Source organism: Stegostoma tigrinum, chromosome 7 (genome assembly GCF_030684315.1).
Source record: "Stegostoma tigrinum isolate sSteTig4 chromosome 7, sSteTig4.hap1, whole genome shotgun sequence".
NCBI classification, from domain to species: Eukaryota; Metazoa; Chordata; class Chondrichthyes; order Orectolobiformes; family Stegostomatidae; genus Stegostoma; species Stegostoma tigrinum.
In genome coordinates, this window is record NC_081360.1 from 35,301,139 (window position 1) to 35,322,340 (window position 21,202).

Genomic DNA, 21,202 nt, shown 5'->3' on the forward strand with positions numbered 1-21,202 from the left:
GGTGGGATGAGGTTAGTAGGTAGGAGATGGGGTGCGCGGAAGGGATGGGTGGGAGGAAGGGATGGGTGGGAGGAAGAACAGGTTAGGGAGGCAGAGACAGGTTGGACTGGTTTGGGGATGCAGTGGGTGGAGGGGAAGAGCTGGGCTGGTTGTGTGGTGCAGTGGGGGGAGGGGACGAACTGGGCTGGTTTAGGGATGCGGTGGGGTAAGGGGAGATTTTGAAGCTCGAGAAGTCCACATTGATACCATTAGGCTGCAGGGTTCCCAAGCGGAACATGAGTTGCTGTTCCTGCAACCTTCGGGTGGCATCATTGTGGCACTGCAGGAGGCCCATGATGGACATGTCATCTAAAGAATGGGAGGGGGAGTGGAAATGGTTTGCGACTGGGAGGTGCAGTTGTTTGTTGCGAACTGAGCGGAGGTGTTCTGCAAAGCGGTCCCCAAGCCTCCGCTTGGTTTCCCCAATGTAGAGGTAGCCACACCGGGTACAGTGGATGCAGTATACCACATTGGCAGATGTGCAGGTGAACCTTTGCTTAATGTGGAATGTCATCTTGGGGCCTGGGATAGGAGTGAGGGAGGAGGTGTGGGGGCAAGTGTAGCATTTCCTGCGGGGGCAGGGGAAGGTGCCGGGTGTGGTGGGGTTGGAGGGCAGTGTGGAGCGAACAAAGGAGTCACGGAGAGAGTGGTCTCTCCGGAGAGCAGACAGGGGTGGGGATGGAAAAATGTCTTGGGTGGTGGGGTCGGATTGTAGATGGCGGAAGTGTCGGAGGATGATGCGTTGTATCCGGAGGTTGGTGGGGTGGTGTGAGAGAATGAGGGGGATCCTCTTGGGGCGGTTGTGGCGGGGGCGGGGTGTGAGGGATGTGTTGCGGGAAATGCGGGAGATGCGGTCAAGGGCGTTCTCGATCACTGTGGGGGGAAAGTTGCGGTTGTTGAAGAACTTGGACATCTGGGATGTGCGGGAGTGGAATGTCTTATCGTGGGAGCAGATGCGGCGGAGGCGGAGGAATTGGGAATAGGGGATGGAATTTTTGCAGGAGGGTGGGTGGGAGGAGGTGTATTCTAGGTAGCTGTGGGAGTCGGTGGGCTTGAAATGAACATCAGTTACAAGTTGGTTGCCTGAGATGGAGACTGAGAGATCCAGGAAGGTGAGAGATGTGCTGGAGATGGCCCAGGTGAATTGAAGGTTGGGGTGGAAGGTGTTAGTGAAGTGGATGAACTGTTCGAGCTCCTCTGGGGAGCAACAGGCGGCGCCGATACAGTCATCAATGTAACGGAGGAAGAGGTGGGGTTTGGGGCCTGTGTAGGTGCGGAAGAGGGACTGTTCCACGTAACCTACAAAGAGGCAGGCATAGCTGGGGCCCATGCGGGTGCCCATGGCCACCCCCTTAGTCTGTAGGAAGTGGGAGGAGTCGAAAGAGAAGTTGTTGAGGGTGAGGTCGAGTTTGGCTAGGCGGATGAGGGTGTCGGTGGAGGGGGACTGGTCGGGCCTGCGGGACAGGAAGAAGCGGAGGGCCTTGAGGCCATCTGCATGGGGAATGCAGGTGTATAGGGACTGGACGTCCATGGTGAAAATGAGGTGTTGGGGGCCAGGGAATCCGAAGCCCTGGAGGAGGTGGAGGACGTGGGTGGTGTAACGGACGTAGGTAGGGAGTTCCTGGGCCAAAGGGGAGAAAATGGAGTCCAGATAGGTGGAGATGAGTTCGGTGGGGCAGGAGCAGGCTGAGACGACAGGTCGGCCAGGGCAGGCAGGTTTGTCGATTTTGGGAAGGAGATAGAAACGGGCCGTGCGGGGTTGGGGAACAATGAGGTTGGAGGCTGTGGGTGGAAGGTCCCCTGAGGTGATGAGGTCATGAATGGTGTTGGAGATGATGGTTTGGTGCTCGGGTGTGGGGTCATGATCGAGGGGGCAGTAGGAGGTGGTGTCAGAGAGTTGGCGTCTGGCCTCGGCGATGTAGAGGTCAGTGCGCCATACTACCACTGCGCCACCCTTGTCTGCGGGTTTGATGGTGAGGTTGGGGTTGGTGCGGAGGGCTGCCCGTTCTGCAGGTGAGAGGTTGGAGTGGATGAGAGAGGTGGAGAGGTTGAGGCGGTTAATGTCTCGACGGCAGTTGGAGATGAAGAGGTCGAGGGAGGGTAGGAGGCCTGGGGGTGGTGTCCAGGAGGAGGACTTGTGTTGGAAGCGGGTGAAGGGGTCAGTGGAGGGAGGGTTGGGCCCATACCCGTTCCTATTTTATATATTCTAAAATTCTAAAAGCCATCACGGGAAATGGGAGAAATGAAGTATAATTTTGTGGATATAATTACTCTCCAATATTCTGATTTTTCATGGCTAGTGACTAAATAAATTGGATATTTGATTGTGAGTTACAACTTACTAAAGAGAAAGCAACATATAAATGTCTCAATTACTTTATCTCTTATTAAAAGCAACAAAGTAAAACTATTTTGAGAGCTGGGTGACCTGCTGGATAATGATAAAGGTTTAGATTTCTCGAAGAAACTTACAAGTATTATTTTCTCAAAAATGACTGTGAAATTTGGCAGATTCTGCAGCATAGATGATCACATTCCTTTGAGGAATAGAACATTAACTTTAACAGATCAAATCAAAGATTGGCAACTTGGGCACATGGTTAAGACCTTAAGATATAGAAGTAGGCTATTCAGCCCTTCAAGCCTGCTGTCACTTAAAGAGATCATGGCTAATCTGATATTCCTCAATACCACTTTCCTGCCTCTTCCCTATAAGCTTCAATTCCCATACTGATTTAAAAAAAAGTCTCTCACAGCCTGGAAAAAAAAAACTTAACAATTCAACTTGGACTGCCTCCTGCAGTAAAGAATTCCACAGATTCACTACTCAAAGAAGAAATTCTTCCTCACCTGACTTAAACATGCGATCCTTTATTGAGAGATTATGGACCCTTATCCTAGACTCTCCCAAAAGCAAAGCAGAGCAACCTTTCCACATGTACACTGTCAAGTCCTCTGAGAATCTTGTATGTTTCTACAAGACTGCTTACGATGTGAACTTCCAAGTTAGTGGACTGTGCTAAGGTGTCTCACATGGACAGATTTCTAGTTCAAACTGCTGTTTGGTTCAGAGAAAGGGACACCCTTTTGGATTAAATGTCTGCTGCCTGGAAAAAAATTTGGAGGGAAACAATAATTTCCTTTTGCCTTTCAAGACATTCTGCAGTGTCAAAAAGAATAGAAAATTCAATGATTGCTTGATTGTGAAATAGTCCAGCTATAAGCACAAGTGTCAACACAATGAAAGGATTAAAGACAGGCAGGTTGAAGGCAAGCACACTTCTGGAAAGGTCTGGCTTTTATGGAATTTCAACAATAAGAAATGAATGAATCTCAGTAATGCTTAACATAGTTCTCCAGATGTGATTTGATACATTAGGCACTGAAGCAAACAAAAGAAAGTAATAGGGTTTTCCAAATGCCTCGATCTGAAGGATTCTAAGGATATGGACGAAGATAACTTTGAATCCACAATCATGTTGGTCACAGGAGGTTTAGTCTGGTGACAAATGTATCAGTCCTAGTCTCTTTAAATTGTGCTTTGTTAAGGGTGTGTTTTCGTCATCAATATGGAGACAGAGATAATGGGAACAACATATGCTGGAGAATCCAAGATAACAAAGTGTGGAGCTGGATGAACACAGCAGGCCAAGCATCATCTCAGGAGCGCAAAAGCTGATGTTTCGGGCCTAGACGGTTCATCAGAGAGGGGGATGGAGAGTGGGAACTGGAATAAATAGGGAGATAGGGGGAGGCGGACCGAAGATGGAGAGAAAAGAAGATAGGTGGAGAGGAGCGTATAGGTGGGGAGGTAGGGAGGGGATAGGTCAGTTGAGGGAAGACCGACAGGTCAAGGAGGTGGGATGAGGGGTTAGTAGGTAGGAAATGGAGGTGCGGCTTGAGGTGGGAGGAAGGGATAGGTGAGAGGAATAACAGGTTAGGGAGGCAGAGACAGGCTGGGCTGGTTTTGGGATGTAGTGGGGGGAGGGGACGAGCTGGGCGGGTTTTGTGATGCGGTGGGGGGAGGGGAAGAACTGGGCGGGTTTTAGGATGCGGTGGGGGAAGGGGAGATTTTGAAGCTGGTGAAGTCCACATTGATACCATTGGGCTGCAGGATTCCCAAGTGGAATATGAGCTGCTGATCCTGCAACCTTCGGGTGGCATCATTGTGGCACTGCAAGAGGCCCATGATGGACATGTCGTCTAAAGAATGGGAGGGGGAGTTAAAACGGTTCACGACTGGGAGGTGCAGTTGTTTATTGTGAACCTAGCAGAGGTGTTCTGCAAAGCGGTCCCCAAGCCTCCACTTGGTTTCCGCTCCCCCCACTGCATCCCAAAACCAGCCCAGCCTGTCTTAGAGTTACGCAGGAGGCTTGCTAACCCTACTGCTCACAGTCTAAAAAACCCTGCTGGTAGATTTAGATGGAAGGGTGTTGGCTTGCTCACCAAGCTGCCTTGTTTTTGTTCAGACACCATACTAGGTAACATCGTCAGCAAGGCCTCCGATGAAGAGATGTTGTTCTACCCTGGTTGGAATTTATACTATATATACTATATTGTATTTTATACTGTACAAATTCCATGCAGAGTAGAACAACATTACTTCATCAGAGACTCCACTGATGATGTCACCTAGCATGGTGACAAAATGTCTGAACGAGAACAAGCTGCTCGGCCAGCAAGTCAAAATACTCACTGACACCCCGAATTACAGATCTTTGTTAAAGCTTTAAAGATGTAGATGTGGTTGATGACTCTTAAATGGTTTCATGGAGGAGATTCATGAGACTTGGAAAGTAAAATGAAGGATCAAGGACTCCATAATGTCCTAATGTAAGCCTTCCGTGGGAATATGACTATGGTGATAGTTACTATTGATTCAAAAGGTATGAGATTCATTGTACATTTTTAAAAAATTCATTCATGGGATGTCACTGGGCAGGCCAGTATTTATCGCCCAAAGGGCAGTACAGAGACAACCACATTGCTGTGGGTGTCTGGAGTCACATGTAGGCAAAACCAGATAAGAATGGCAGATTTCCTTCCCTAAAGGACAGGAGTGAACCAGATAGGTTTTTCCTGACAATCAACAGCAGTTACAGTAAGAGCAGGCATTACAGCAGCTCGCCATTCCAGATTTTCTTGAATTCCAATTTCAACACCAGCCAAGTTGTGATTCAGACTTGGACCTGGGGTTCAGGATTGCTAGTCCAGCAACATTACCACTATGCCACTATCTGACCAGCAATAAATTGGAAACCTCTCCCAGTGGTTTGCTCTAACAGATTAGAGTGAATTTGAAATTGCACGTGAGGCTTGTGGGGCTTTTAAATAAATGGTTAATGGATTCCTGTCTAGAAGAATTTGAAATCAATATTACTATGCAGCATAATTCGAATCTTTGTTAATTGTACCAAGTCACCAGAGGAAGATGCGGTATGTAAAGAGGAGAAAGCTTAAATAGCCTGTTGAACTACATGGACACTGAAAAAAAATCAGATGCTGAATACCGTATGTTGGACTTAATTACAATTAGGAAGTACTTGAAAACAGAGATTGTCTGAAGGACAAGTAGATGATTAAAAAAAAATCTGAAAACCCAGAGAATGCACACGCAAGATCCTGTTCTTAAATGACAAGAAGAATATAAAACTAGTCATTGTTGATGGTATTTCTTCTGATAATATTCTTCATGGGTTGTGCCTTCAGGGATAGATCGAGCGTGGGCCAGAGCGATGGTGATCGATCAAGAATGGGCCAGTGAGGCAGCGGTGAAAAGATCAGGCTGGTGAAGCTGCAGTTACAAGAACAAGCCGTTGAGGCAGCCCAGACGGGGACTCGAGTGGAGGCAGGGAGGGGGCTGGAAAGCCCTGACTGGGACTGTGGCAGTGGAAAGCAAAGTTGAACTCCGTTAAGTGATTTTTTTTCTCTCACGTCAGTCTAAATTAATGTGAAGGGTGTTGTGTGTACGGCAAAGGTACACACTTTTCACTGTATTTTTACATTGTTCATTTATTGTCACAGAAGGAGGAAAAAGAACAAGCGCAGCAGACGAGCTCAGACAGGAGCATCCTACTCTGCCGCCACAAATGCAAAGTACTATATTATAAAAGTGTAATATGTATTCCAGTATACTGGAAAATCATTCAGACTTTGACCCTGATGTTCTTCTGAAATGGATGAAGCATTGTGATCAGTGCCCCAGTGATGTTCTGATAAACAGTCCATTGTATTCATGGTCACCCCTCTATATGGAGCTTCAATAAATAAAACTGCTAATCAGAAATTCCAGATTGTTGTTGCCATTTTTAATGCCTAAATTGCTTACCCTGCTACATTTTAGTGCACATCTGTACCACTAAAGTCTTTTTGTTGCTATACCCCTTTTAAAATCTCTCAAATAAAAGTCTGCTACCTTCCCCTTTTTCTTTAATTCAGCCATAGGATATGGATGTCACTAATGAGGCCAAGATTTAGTGCTGATCCTTGATTACATTTTGAGAAAGTGGTGGTAAGCCACTTTCATGAATTGTCACAGTCGTTTGCTGTTTCTTCACCCAAAAGTGTTAAGTAGGGAGTAGCAGAATTTTGACCTTGACAGCAACAGTGAAGGAGCAGTGATATAGTTTCAAATCTAGATGTTGAGTGAATAGGGAAATGTCGAGATTTGCAGAGGGTGTAATCACAGGTTCGCAGCCTGTTTATTTATGAATGTATGCATCTACCTATCTATCTGTCTATGTATTTGTTTCTTTGTCTGAATGCATGTTCCTGAAAGCACAACCCATGAAGAATATTATCAGAAGAAATACCACCATTTCAGAAGAACATCAGGGTCAAAGTCTGAATGATTTTCCAGTATACTGGAATACATATTACACTTTTATAATACAGTACTTGGCATTTGTGGCAGCAGCGTAGGATGCTCCTGTCTGAGCTCCTCTGCTGCACCTGTTCTTTTTCCTTCTTCTTCTCTTCCCCCCTGCACCAGAGCCGGCACCAAGACCGGAGCGGCGAGACCTTGTGCCCTGGAACACCGTGAGCCGCAAGTCCCACAGCAGCGCGGGGAAGAGCCCTGCAGCAGCGCAACAGGAAGCAGCCCCAGGGCATTGCACAGGCAATGGCAGTGAGCCAGCAGCGAGAGTGGGACCAAGCAGCCAGAGGTGATTGATGGTGAGTCAGAGGGGTTGTGTCCGAAATCACAGTACAGTGCAACTGGCTGCTGCAGAGTGCTGGTGAGGAACAGTTTTCCTTTAATCCTCTTTGGGTAAGACCACTTGTATTTTTTCCTTCCATAATATCTGTACCTAGGTACTTGTACCCAAGACGGTGTCACTAAAAAGCAGTCATTGGAAAAACTTTTCACTGTACTCCTGTACTTCTGTATTATAGTGCAAGGGACAATAAAGGATATTCTAAATGAAATAGTTCAGTCCATGAGCACCAACAATGTTTTTATCATTTCAATTTGACTGCCTTTCCTAGTGTGACATGCAAATTTAGTCAATTTGAATGCTGTTAATAAGTTAGACATGCAGATTAGAAACAGTCACAATGGCTTGTTGAGTTCTGGGGTATCCATAACGTCCCTTCGGTTTAGAAATACCCTTCCAAGCGATATCTGTTGTTTCCTGCCTGATTGGCAATGTCTTAGCTTTTCTGAAGTTTTACTGTCAATCTCTGCAGTTTCTTAGATGTTTAACTGCCCCACATCAGATACTAGCATCCACTTGGATGTGAAATGATACTCCTCCATCTGCATCCATATATTACTGCTGTCAACTAGGGCATTGTACAAATAATCCCAAGAGTACTAAACTCTGCCAATTAATTCCATTGCTTACTGAAGCATCACACACTATTTACAGTACTGAAACAAGTAATTCAGCCCAACTGGTCAAAGCCTACAGGATTTAACTAAGTCTGGGATGCAACTAAGAGTCAGTGGCCCAGTTTGTTTACTTAGTCATGAACTCCAAATATTGACCCCATATTAGTTTCTGTTTTGCAATTTATCACTTCCTGTCCACCATCAACAACTGCCCCACAAGCACCCATCAAAACCTCATAAATCTATTCCACAGGCTCTCACTGCGCAGTCAGATAAATAACATTGAGGCTTTCTCAGCGTTTCTAGGGCATCTATCTTTCTACTAAGGTCATGTAATTTACCTGAGAGATGCAGGTACTGACAGCGAAAAGGAGCAATCATTCCCCTAACTTCCTGCTCATTTGAAGCACCACCTGGAAAATAGCCCTCAGGAGTCAAGCAGAGCACCGCTTCTTATGGCTTGCGTTACATACTGAGTGTTGGAGCAACTCAACATTATATTTACCAACTTCAATGCAATCCAAGATTAATGATCTTCTTCTGATATATCCCAACTGATACTGACCTGGCCATAAGAGCACAAGTGTCTCCCATTGTCTCCTTCTGTACTCCTGATCCCTCTGCATTTTCCCATTTACACTTCCTCGAGATCCGTTTCCTTCCAGTTATGTTAATTGTTACCATTACCTTCCTCCATCATCGTATTTACCACTTAAACTCTAATGTCTTCTGTGCTACCAGAAGACCGGCTTTTTATCATTCTCCCCTCTCCTGCCTCCAGACTTTACGAAAACCCCACTACATTTCCAACTCATCCAATTCTGATGAAAGATCATTGGGCTGAATTTTCGCATTTTTAAAGCAATGTTTTAATCAGGTTGTGGGTGGATGGTGCAGTGATGGGGAGTGGGGAGCAGGTTGACATTGCCAATGTCATCTTTCCTCACACAACTGCCTGCTTTTCATCTCATTGACTAGGCAACCAGCATCTTCAGCACCCATCGTATGGAATGATGCTGCAGGAGAAGCAGAAGTACTCACCACTGCTGGGGCTTTGTATTGTTCACATTGCCAGCATCATAATTAAAGCCAGCTCTACAGCACATCAGACCCTGTACGCTATGAACTATCCTTCATAAGCTGGTGCCCCACCATTACTACAGAGTACACACAGAAAGGCATGGCCATTCCTCAGTTCAATGACAAAAGCAATGGAGAAAAGGGTCTTCCATTTCCCTGCTGATCACAAAAGAGACAAGGCGTCCAGACATTGCCAGCATGTACAAAAGTAGTGAACTGGGTCAGTGCAACATCTTGGGTGAAGTTCAATGCACAGGTTAATGATCTTTTGCATTTTGCAATTTCTCTCTGCCTACACACACAGGGCCACCACTCTCACTAATTCTGCCACTGACACAAGCCTCTCTCTAATGGTCACAGACCACAACTCTTACTATTGCACACATTGCATTCACTCAAGGGCTCTCACCTTCCTCATTCTGCTAAACTACTAACCAGGTTTGCCCTCTGTATGTCCTGCTCACTGACTGTTGAAACACCAGCATCTCTCCTGCTCCTGTATCACTTCTAACGGTGCTCTCATTCACTTCCAGTATACTCCATTCCTCCATTTGTTTAATTGGCCCACCACCATCCTTATGTCGCCACAGCACTCTGACGGACGTACCAGAAATCACTGGACAGGTCGCACTGTGACTAAACTCCTGAACTGGAATTGGATGACCCTTGCCTTACTGTAGCAGCATTGTTGGCTGACCCTAGTCCCTCCTGACACCACTAAGGAGTGATCCCATTTGACAATGACAAATGTTTGCTTGAAGAAGCACAATGTGTCTGTTGTGCAAGCCACTGTTGCATGCAGTAGATGTGGCATTGATGCAACACAGTGATGCATAGCAAAATGTCTACCCCTTGCCCATTCAGTGCTCCAAACCCTGACAAACTGCTGCCTATGTGCAAAGAAGCAGTGCAAGCCTCAGAGATCTGCTGCTTCCAAGTCAGCAGAAAGTGAGTCAGTGCTAAGAAAAGAAGCATAAGTGCCACATGATACACCATGTGTAGATACATAACATAAATGTGGCCCTCTGTCGGCACAGCAACCTTGCAGAGCATAGAACCCATAGGTGTCGCTGAGCTCTCAAGTGAAGTGCTCCAGGATTGAAGTGATATGTGCATTGATCTAAAAGCAGCCATGGTGGTCCATTGAGGCTGGTAGTTTAGCAAGATCAGCTCACATGGATGAAGACTGGAAGAGGCCATTGTCAAAGCTACATGCAGGAATGATGTAGTGAATTCAGGCCCAGAGAAGAAAGTGGTTAGTTGCTGCCTCTAGGTACCTGCTCTGACTTTCAGGTCAGGAGCTTCCATTACTTAGTTTCTCTGCAAAAGCAACGACAATTGGAAATTGCATAAACTTTTATCTAATAATGAGATGTAAATACACGAAAAGGTAATTGCCACTTACTGGCAAGGTTTTGAACTCATCAGTTAAACACTGAGGTGAAATCAGAATTATTTTTCACCTTGTTTTCTCAGCATAACTGTTCAAGGCAGCAGATTTCACCCTGCAAACCTGATTCTTTCAGCACAGATGAGCCATCTTTGCTGAATATTTCCAGCATTTTCTGTTTTTATTTTTGTTGTAGAGTGTATAAGGACTAATCAGTTTATACACATCAGATTCAAGTGCCCTATTTTAAGAAACTTTCTTTGTCTCTGTAGTGATTGTAACAAGGTCAGCCAGATGAACCTCGTAGCATATGAGTTCCCTGATTGGGGCCATTAACCTGCTCTGACAGTTATAAACAGGAGTGTCAGAGGTTCTGTTCGCTCTGACAGCTAACTGAGGAAGCCGGACCACTGTCAAAGATTCTCCAAGTGCAAACAAATGGTAACTTGGTGATGCGATCCCAACCTCAGCAGGGTTATTTCAGTCTCGCATTCCCTCTCCAGAGCAGATTGGCCCCTATATGGAGTTGAGCTGTGAACTACACCATCCCTCTCATGAATTTGGATCACTCATACATGAGTCAGCTCTAAACGAAGTATTTCATTCTGTGCCATTTATCGTCCTACATGGTCAATTTAAACCATCCCTGACATATTGCTACCTCCTTTTCTTTCACTGCCTTTGCCGCCTGTAGAGAATAAATTTCTTCCTGGGCTCTCCAGGTACAAGAGGCAAGCTACTGTGTGTGTTACATGCTGCCCGGGTCAAAGGCAGAGTTGGAGGAACCTGACCTGGTGCTAAGTGCCCTAGGAGGAGCTGCAAAGAAAAAAAGAACCAGCTTATGGCCTTGGATTCAAATGGGAACTGCCCTTTTATTTCTAAACTCTCCACATTCTTGCTGGTGAGTGTTGGAAGGACAGAAATGACTTCGAACATTCAAGGCTCACATATAAACAAAAACTTGAACTTGATGAAAGAAAACTGCTCATGTAATTCACTAAAACACAAATCAATGAAGAAAACAAAATAGGAAGGTAATGTCTGATGGTCATAAAAATCCTCTCTTTCTGGACAAGCGTATTGACTCATATAATCTGACTTTACAAAAATACTTGTTGCATGACTGTCAAGAAAAACGGTTCCAATGGCCTGAAAATAAGTGTAGCTCATTATCTGAACTAGATAATCTTCCAGTTTGATGCTATGTCCTAAATCATTAGGTTCCTTTCACCCATCATCCTTGTTCACTTATCAGCATTGGCTCCCAGACTGACAATGCCTTAATTGTAAAAACACTCATCTTTTATGTTCAAACAGGATTTAAGGTCTCCTTATCTCTGTGATCTTCACTAAACAGCTGAGACTGCTCCCCTCTTCCAGTGCCAGCCTCCAGCTCACACAATCATCTTCAATCCACCACTGGGAGCCAAGTTTTCAGCTGGTCAGACCTTAACTTCTGGAATTCCTTCCATATACCTCTTATTCACAAAATCCTTGTGAAGTGCTTGGGACAATTTTGTTATATTAAAGACATTATACAAAAGAAAGCTGTTGTCAGTGGAACAACTACTAGGTATTCTCTTAATGTTATTATACACACTGTATAGATCCAAGCGCACAGACATTACATATCATGAATATCCACTTTCAAAAATTGCACTTACTCAGTAGATCCTCAGAGCCTCCTGACAACAGCTGATAAAAGATGTGGAAATTCCGTTCACCTCTCGGTTGCTTGACAACACGTGACTTCTCCAGCAGATCTTTTACAGAAGGGTGGGGGGGGGGGGGGGGGGGAGAGAAACTTTTTGAAAAATTTGTTCAAATCGTACAATATATTTAAAATATATTCAGGTTTTTGATTCTAAATGGAAAAGTAAGAGAGTTCCATAAATACTGAAACATTTTTTTAAAAAACAAGTTGCCATGACACCTAAAATTAAACAATTCCTTCGGAGGTTAGCCATTCATGACCCACTGTTCCAGTGGAGTATCAGGATGTAGCAAGTGTTGAGGGAACCATGTGACAATCTTCCTCAATTGGAAAGTTCAGGATCCATAATGATAGAGTACTTTAAAAGGGTTTTTTTTTTAAATCCACCTTTTGCCAATTGTACAGCTATGTTCAATTTGTGGTGCATTACGCTATGGTGCATCTCATATTAAATCTTATCTCTTTTTGCAGTGCACTCATTCTTCCTTCTCGCAAACTCATGGCAGTAACGTTTTTCATGGCAGTAGGTGAATTCTGTAAGAATGTAGGTGACAGGGTAGGCTCTTAGCACAGCTACCTGAGAATTACAACCCATTCAGCTCCGTTGCATAAAGGCTGATGTTGTTCACACAGGGCCAAGGTGCTGACTTGCCATCATTGAAGTTTGCAAGTACAAATACCTGATGAATCAGTCTCAAACCAGAGCCCAGATGAAATGGAATGAAGCAGGAATGGAATGACGAACTAATGCTGGGTTAAAAGCAGAGTAGTACTGAAATCAAACAAGCAGGAATTAAATTTCATCTTGGTACTGGAGTGCAGAATAATAGGGGTGGGGGATGAGCTAGGGCAGGCTGATTGGGATAGGGGGGGGTTCGTGGGGAGATCAGCACAGTGCTATATTCTAAGTGTCCACCTCATTGTTCTGACCTCGTTCTCACCCACTCCTATAGACTTTCCATCTTCTTTCATCTACAGGTTGAGAAAGTTTGGGTCCATTTTACTTTACCACCCCTGGTTCATCCATTACTAAGCATCTCCCCATGGTACAGCCCCTTACACATCTGGAGTCAACAATTCTGAGACTACAATGCATGCTAACAGCAAAAAGGAAAATCTCACACATGCAAATAGACTGCAGTCCCAGAAAGTGATTAATCAAGAAAATTACCCAAGAGTGAAATGTAACATGCAAAAGTTACAATTGTAAAGCAAGAGGAATAAATTAAATTGCAGTCACATATGAAGTAAATTGAGCAAAAATGCTTAGAACTTCACAGCTACCCAGACTAAACACTTGACTTCAACTTCAGATCATAACCACCACTCCCTTTATTCAGACAAAAGCTGTTGTTGTGTTTCTGCCTTTGCAGAATCCTTTAGTTCTTGCTCCGTTACCATTTACTTTTGCCTTGTGCCAGCATCCCTTTTCTACTTTAATCTCGCTTCCCTTCCAACCTATTACAGACCTTCCCTTTGGATCTTTCCCCATTTTCCCCAATTTCATATTTGCTTAAAAATCTGTTACATTTTCTCCCCAGTCCGAAGAATGGCAAAGTCTGAACAATTAACTCTGTTCCGCTTTCCATAGAAGCTACCCGAACTGCTGAACATTTCCACCATTTTCGGTTTATGGACAAATAAAAATAATTCTCTTCCTAAAAATGAGAACAATTACACAGCCACTGGTCTGGGCATCATAGTGACTTGAGGTGCTCAGTCACCGCTCGAGTCAGTTTGTCTACAGGAGTGGGCTGGCTAACTCATCTGCTCCACAGAAACAAAGCATCAGTGAGGTATTGCGTCTTATTGGTCTAGCTTGGGCACCACCTGAAAGCAAGGTGTAAACATATAGGAAGGAAATAAGCCTAAGTTCAGCTTGTTCCCGCAACTTGGTCCTCATTGTATTTGGATACAATGGCAATCCAAATAGGCAGATTATTGAATAAAATAGGGAAGTTACCAGAGAGAAAGGAATATGCTGCTACAGTTCACGGCATCAAAATTATACAAAAGCCTACAGTTCTGACTTTTGATGCAAGGCTGTTCCTCCATTCCGCTTTTGTTCCATCCCAAATAGTACTGGATGTTTCTCTTTGAACGCACAAAGATGAACTTGTATAACATTATTAATTATTCTAGTATGCACAGGCTCAGATTCAGTAGAAGGCTTCTTTAACTGAAAAGCTGTTTTCAAAAGGAGATGCCCTGTTGGCAGGCATTCATGTCTGATATGTTTGGTGCATACAGCTGTAGGCTCTTAATTAGAACTTCCTGATCATAGGCAAAACATTTTGCATCCAACCTATCTTACTGATCATACAATACAAATAATGTAGGGATGAATTTTAATCTACGCCAGCGTTCCTTTTTTAAATCAAAAACGTGATCATTAACCAGCATGTATATTACCAAAGGTGAATGTGGCTGCTATAGACAATCAAATGAAGCGGTATATTATGAGTAGCCTTTCATTTTCTCCCTAAGATACATGTGCTATACATAGTAAAAATATTTCAGTGACTTAAAAAGTCATAATATGGTATTAGTATGCGTGGCAGATCAAAATGTGCAAAGCAAGGTGCCTATAAACAGCAAACTATACTTTCATTTCATTAGAACCACAAACATTTTTAACAAGCGTACCAAATAATACTGCAACTATATTTAAAGTTTCCTATTTCAGTTTTAGCTTTTAATATAATGTATGACTTTTAGATCCTAAATTACATGATTGACAGCAATAAAAGGATCAAATCTGGAGTGCAGCTAAACTGCCAAGATTTAAATCTAACTGGGAACTAATCTTCAGGCTGGGCAGAAATAACATGCATCTCTCTCCCATTACTTAATGCTCAATTACTGAAAGCCACTGAACTGTCTATTGAACACTGAAGGTAGAACAAGAAATTTCACAATAGACTTCATGAAATGTTAATTGTTACCAGCAGGTGTTGTCAGCACAATTTCTTGCAATTCAGCTGACTGAATGGATGACACAAGCACGGCTGCCTTGTTTCTTTTACTGTGTAAGACTGCCTACTGCCCTTCAACAAACTGATGAAAAAGTAAATTGCAGCTTACAATTCTTTGAAAGCAAAATTTGAAGTAACTGTTCTATTGTTTCTTGACGTAGTGATTGCATAAAATTCTTTTAACTATTATTCTGACAGAATGGAGGTGGAGGGTTCTTGACACTTTAAACCAGACAAATATTTTCAATATTAACAGGGGGAGGATGTGGGACACACAGCCAGTGTACCAACCAAAGGCTCGAGAAACACTGATTGCCTGCATCGCCTCCCAGTACTATCTTCCTTCAAATAATCTTGGTCTCCCACCATGTTTCCCCATCAACCACTATCTTTTCCCACCAAATCCAAAAACATTCCAGAAGCAATCTTCCCCTCACATAACACCCGCCACCCTGACGACTGCATCTTCTGTACCTATTCTTTGCTTTTAGGTTTTAGACTTGTACTGCAGGCTTTCTTGCCTACCATACAGTATTTATAAAACAGCCTGTCATTAATATCAGCAGAATGTCAGAAAATCTCCACGTTTCCGGTCCAGAATGCCTCTCGTCAGCAACCCCCAATCTCAAATCCCTCACTCCAGCAACTACTGAGGAAAAATGTATACACATACAACTCAAATGCTCATAATTACAACATTTTATCTTCTTAGGCAAAGCATGGTTAACAGCTGAACACTCAAAACAAACAATACCTAGCGGCACCGAGCACAGATTCGCCAATTCCACAGGCTTCAGAGAAAAAGAATGTCTTGTGTCAGTGAACCTTCTGAATACCAACTACTAAAGTTCTTTGTAATGTCAGGGGAGAAGCTGAGTAGGACCGGGTGCTTTCCCAACAGTTTGTGGAGAAGAGATGACAAAGCATGAAAGATGTCAAACCAAAGATGTTCATTATGCACATCTACTCATGCAAAAGAGCACCTTTTAATCTCAGAATGCTGGGGAACTGAACAGGAGCATTGGCCCACTCATACAAGTGTTAGGTCAGATATATTGCAAAAACTAGATCTGACAATAGAGTCGATTTTAACTTCCTCTACCAGGTGAAGCACTGTCATATGGGAACATACTGGCCACACACTACACAATGTTTCTTTTTTTCAAACCTTTAAAGGGATATATAACAAGTGACTGCTATGATACCTAATGCATGGCATCATAGGACAGTTACAGCACATCAGTGAATGAGTCCATTCGGGCTTTTCTGCCTGTGCTATCTCACGTATGCAAACCTGAAAGTAACTGAGAATAGACACTGTTCAAGTCAATGAGTGCTGACCTTGACCAAACCTCAAAGGTGAAAATCTTGTAATGACTGAGTTGGCCAAAATTCACCCACCTCAAGACTCAACTGTCTCTTGAAAGAAACAATAAACCAGAAATTTTTAATGCAAGTTACAAATTAGTCAGATTTTGCCATCAATATTTAACTGAGATTGACAACAATGTGTGGAATCTACACATGCACAGAATAAAGTGGGAATCTAGACGTTGTTTTCCAATGGAATTATTGTCATCTACATCCTGCATCTGCACTCATAAGACTGATGGGAACATCTATTCATACATTGCTATTATCACTGCAAAGATTTTTAATTATAATTCAACAATACAATTAATTATTAGTCCTCATCAATGCCACAAATACTGAGAAGTTAATTTTACACTTGTCAAGTTTCTGTACAGGGATTAAATGCCACAGGTTTTTAAAATGATCAATGCAAACTTTTCACTTTATTGTAGCCTCCAGTTTAATTCAATCATGAGTATGTTGTCACTAATTGAAAACTTTAAAGAAAGTTTAAGAACTTTTGAGTGTTTTTAACCACCTCACTTCGTGCACGTGAATATTTAGGTTGTCAGCCAATTGACACCGTTGGTAGCACTCCAAAGTGAGTCAGAGATTATTTGTTAACATTTTTTTCCAGAACCGATGTATAAAAATCAATGATTCTTCACTGCAGCACTCAGAGAGGCTCCTATCAGTTCCAGTATCCAAATGGCTAGTGCTCCTTGTATTCCATGTGATCTAACCTTGCTTCCCAGTCTACCATGGGGAACTTTGTCAAACATCAGACGGAAGTCCATATAGATCACATCCACCACTCTGCCCTCATTAATTCTCTTTTGAAGGTTGATTACTTGTATGCAGTTTCCTGCTGTTGGCCACAATCTAGTAAATGTGTGTTGGAAGGAGCATCCATTTTAAATATGGGTAAGGCTTTTTTGCTTCATGTCTGGGGACTGAAGCGAAAAGAAGAAAGCCAACATTCTGATTCATATTGCCAATGTCAATGACTTCCAGTGGGTGAATGTGCCAGATTCTCTCTTTATTACATGCACATAAAGGCACCAGTTTAAAAAGCCTGTATGACTAAATTTTGTAATTCCATCCATAGTTCCATGAAAACCATAAATTAGTGGCGGACAGCTCATTTGAATCAGGCTGGAAAACGTATTGTGAACTGGTATGAAGGGGAGGAGAGGCTTGGACTTGGTTGTCATATCCTTTTGATTAGCATTAAGCTGCTGACAATCACTCCCACAGCTTAAATGCCTCTTGAATATTGCATAGCTCGGGAGGAGTGGGCCTCCTGAAAAGGACAGAAATGGATGACTGCAAGAATAAATGTAATTGTTGCAATTTGAGTAGCTCATTTTCACAGCTATCAATTATCTGCACACTGAACTTTGCATTGCCATTTGCATTTCCGATAGAGTCTAATCTGACCTTGGTCATGGAAATATACTGTAAATAGATGGCATTGCTGGCCTGCATGCATTTGAGTGTGCAAGTGAGGATTTTATTGTTTTGTTATCTCGGCATATTTATGGTTACACTGTTTTGAGTCAGGTGTATGACAATCTGTCTAGAATCTTAGAGCACATTGTGTATAATTCTTCAGAAAATTGGTAGTCACAATAACTTGTTTCTCAAAACCCAAGCAACTTAATATTTTGGTTGTAATGGAATTTCTGTCTCAAAAGACATTTAAAAACAAACACAGTCTCAGGCACTAAATTGCAATCTTTCATGGTTAAAAGTACTTAAGAAAATAAAATAGCCTCTTGGGCCTGCTCTGCCATTTATTAGAATGGCTGATCCTCTGCCTCCATTTCACTTTCCTACTTGGCCTCCATATCCCCTTATTCCCTGAGGGATAAATTATCCCTAAGCTTCAGATTTGCCGAATGCTCGGATATGTTGGATCATTCAAGGGATCAGAGTTTTTTTCACCTTTGCAGGTCCAAGATCATTTCATAATTCCTCTCCATGTAAGAAGTATTGTTTACATCATCGGAAAAGACAGTTTTCTTTTGCTTTCAAGAGGTATTTCTCTATAAGCCTAGGCACTTTTGGACATTCTCCCCCAGCTCCCATCTCCCAATTTGATAGGAACTGGTTTCCCCCTCATTTCTGGCTCAGGTGCCCACTGCTGATGAACGAGGCAAAACATTGCTCCTGATCTCTCTGGATGCCTGCAAGAAGCGTTTGTACAGCTCAATGTTCAAACACAAATACATTTTCCAGCAGAGACCACTGGAAAGTGAGGGAGCAACTCCACCCAATACCGTCTAGTTAACGTTAATTAAAACATCTCCTCCATTACCTGGCTACTTCAAACAACAAAGGTCACTATCAAGGCTCTACTGGACCAAGTTTGTGTTCTACAGGTCTGCATCCAGGAACAGTTACAAGTAGTGCCATCTGGTGAAGCTTAAAGGACATCTCTATTGTGGTATACAGTTGAAATAGTTACTAACGGCAGTTAAAATTACTAGGATTTGTAGCTTTCAAAAATAGCACTGCAAAACCCATTTTGAAACAGGCCTAAGAAAAAAACAGCAAATTCTGGTTGCTCAGGATGTTCCCAGGAACATGTTCACTCTCCATTTAAAGCAAAGTCACTGATTCCCTATTGTTACAGCATCTCAAACTACAACTTTATGGCTTCTGACAAAAGTGAGTTTGCCAGGGAAAAAAAATCAAAATGATGAACAGATGGAAGTTCCACAGTCCAAGGACTCCAAACAGACTGAACGATTTCTCTGTTCAAGTTTCAAGTGGCATACTCCAGTGCTGTGGTGCGCAAGTCAAGAGAAGAAAAATAAGATGCAAACCAGTGATCATAAATTTCAAAAATAGCATATTAACAGGCCCATCCAAGTCTAGGTTGCCTCATTGTACCTCTGTAACTGAAGTGAAACTGTTACGGGACAAGTTGGACCTCTGGAACAGACGAGCACCTTACATATTTTGCATTGCACTGTAAATGGATCTAGACATCTCATGACTGGCTGACCAGGGTCCACAATATTCACTGACAGGTGAAATCATTCAATACCTGCAGGTTTAAAGTAATTTTTAAACAATGTTTACACTTTCAAGGGTTTATAGTTGTGAAGCTACATGTTGGGGTCACCAAGATATCATTGCAGCTACTTCATTAACGACCTTCCTTTCATTATCAGACCAGAAGTGGGTATATTTGCTGAAAACACAGTGTTTAGCACTACTCAACTCCTCAGACACTGTATTAGTCCATGCAGTAAAGATTTGGGCAACATTCAGGTTTCAGCCAATGAATGGTATGGAACATGAGCATACATGTGTCAAACAAGTACAAGGTAGAACTTACTCAGCTTTTGGTGACTGGGGTTTGAGATTCACTAATGAGAAGGCACAGTGTGATGGAATACTTTCCACTTTGCTTGACGAGTGCAGCTCTAACAACATTCAAGAAGCTTGGCATCATCCAGGAAAAGTAATTTCCTTCATTGCCATCTCATTTGCCACTGATGCTTTGTGGCAGCAGCATGCGTCACCTTTAAACTGAAGATGCACTGTGGCAACGCACCAAAGCACTCTTAACTGCAGCTTCTAAAAGGTGCAACATCCAGCAGATAAGTGGACAATGGTAGCAAATGCTCGACAACACCATCACATCAAAGAGATCCTCCAAGTCACACAATGTCTTTAATTGGAATTACCATAGTTCCATCATTGTTGCTGCATCAATATTCTTGAACTCCTTCCCTAACAACAATGGACTGTACCTACACCCTACAGCAATTAAAGAAAGCCGTTCTCAAGGGAAATTAAGGTTGGCTATAAATATTGGTCTTGCCAGCAATACTCATTTTCCAGTAATTGAACTTTTTAAATAAATTTGAGCTTAGTTTTAAAAAGTTACATTGGCTTGAAAACAGGTTTTTTGGTTCAGGTTGCTTGACTTAACCAGGTTGGAGGATTGAACAAGTTTTGTTGTTTCTGGTTTAGTCAGTTCAAAGAATGAGGAGCATTGCTTATTGGGTGGGCAGCAAATGTTCTTATTGGTCACCTTTCTCTCTTCCATGCTCGTGTAGACTAGCACAGTCAGATAAATGCAAGAGTTAGGACAGTTTGTGATATTTACAAACTGTTACACCACTCTCCTATGCACAATATAGCTGAATGCTGGGATGTTACCACAATTTATAGGGTGGGCTTCCAGGAATAGATCTGTATGAAAGGCGGACAATGTGAAACATGTACAAGGTGTTAAGGACGCAACGTACTGTAAAATAATCCCGCGATCTACACAGAATTATACAGAGAAAGAAATAATTTTACACAACACATTACGATCGTGTGTATGATCTAACTGCGCATAAATCTAATAAGCCACAGAATGGTTACCATGGCAGTTTCCGAGTTTGAATTTAACTTTACTTTTAAAATGCAGGTTAACAAGCTTGTGTTGTAAGCAGGTAGCTATCCAATGGTCATAAAACTCAAACTTATATAATGCTCATTAGGGAAGAAAGGCTGCTGTTTCCATTCAGTTAGAGCTTAGTTTGGATTCTTGACCCATATCAACATGGTTGGCTCTTAACTGAGCTCTGAAACCAGTCAATTGCATCAAATTCTCTTGGGCCACTTAGGATGGGTAATGTTGGAATTCTCTCTCTCTCTATTCCCTGACAGGACAGAACTCGGTGCACAGTTTGGACAGTTGCCAGTGACCAAAGACAATAAAGAATGGGAAATGTTCCAAAAGCTCACTGCAGTGGGAAGCCTTGCTAGAGTCTGGTCAATTGTGCACCTCCTCCTTTCCATCACCCAATCAT

General features: G+C 42.9%; 1 protein-coding gene across 4 annotated transcripts in view; it reads right to left on the bottom strand.

Moving 5' to 3' along the window:
- Positions 1-21,202, bottom strand: part of myo1b (myosin IB) — a 257,206-nt gene that overhangs the window by 81,340 nt on the left and 154,664 nt on the right. For all 4 annotated transcript variants that reach the window (XM_048534332.1, XM_048534330.1, XM_059647158.1 and 1 more), the window contains exon 8: positions 12,005-12,103. In XM_048534332.1, the coding sequence (XP_048390289.1) occupies positions 12,005-12,103 (99 nt within the window). The remainder of the gene's footprint in view (positions 1-12,004; positions 12,104-21,202) is intronic.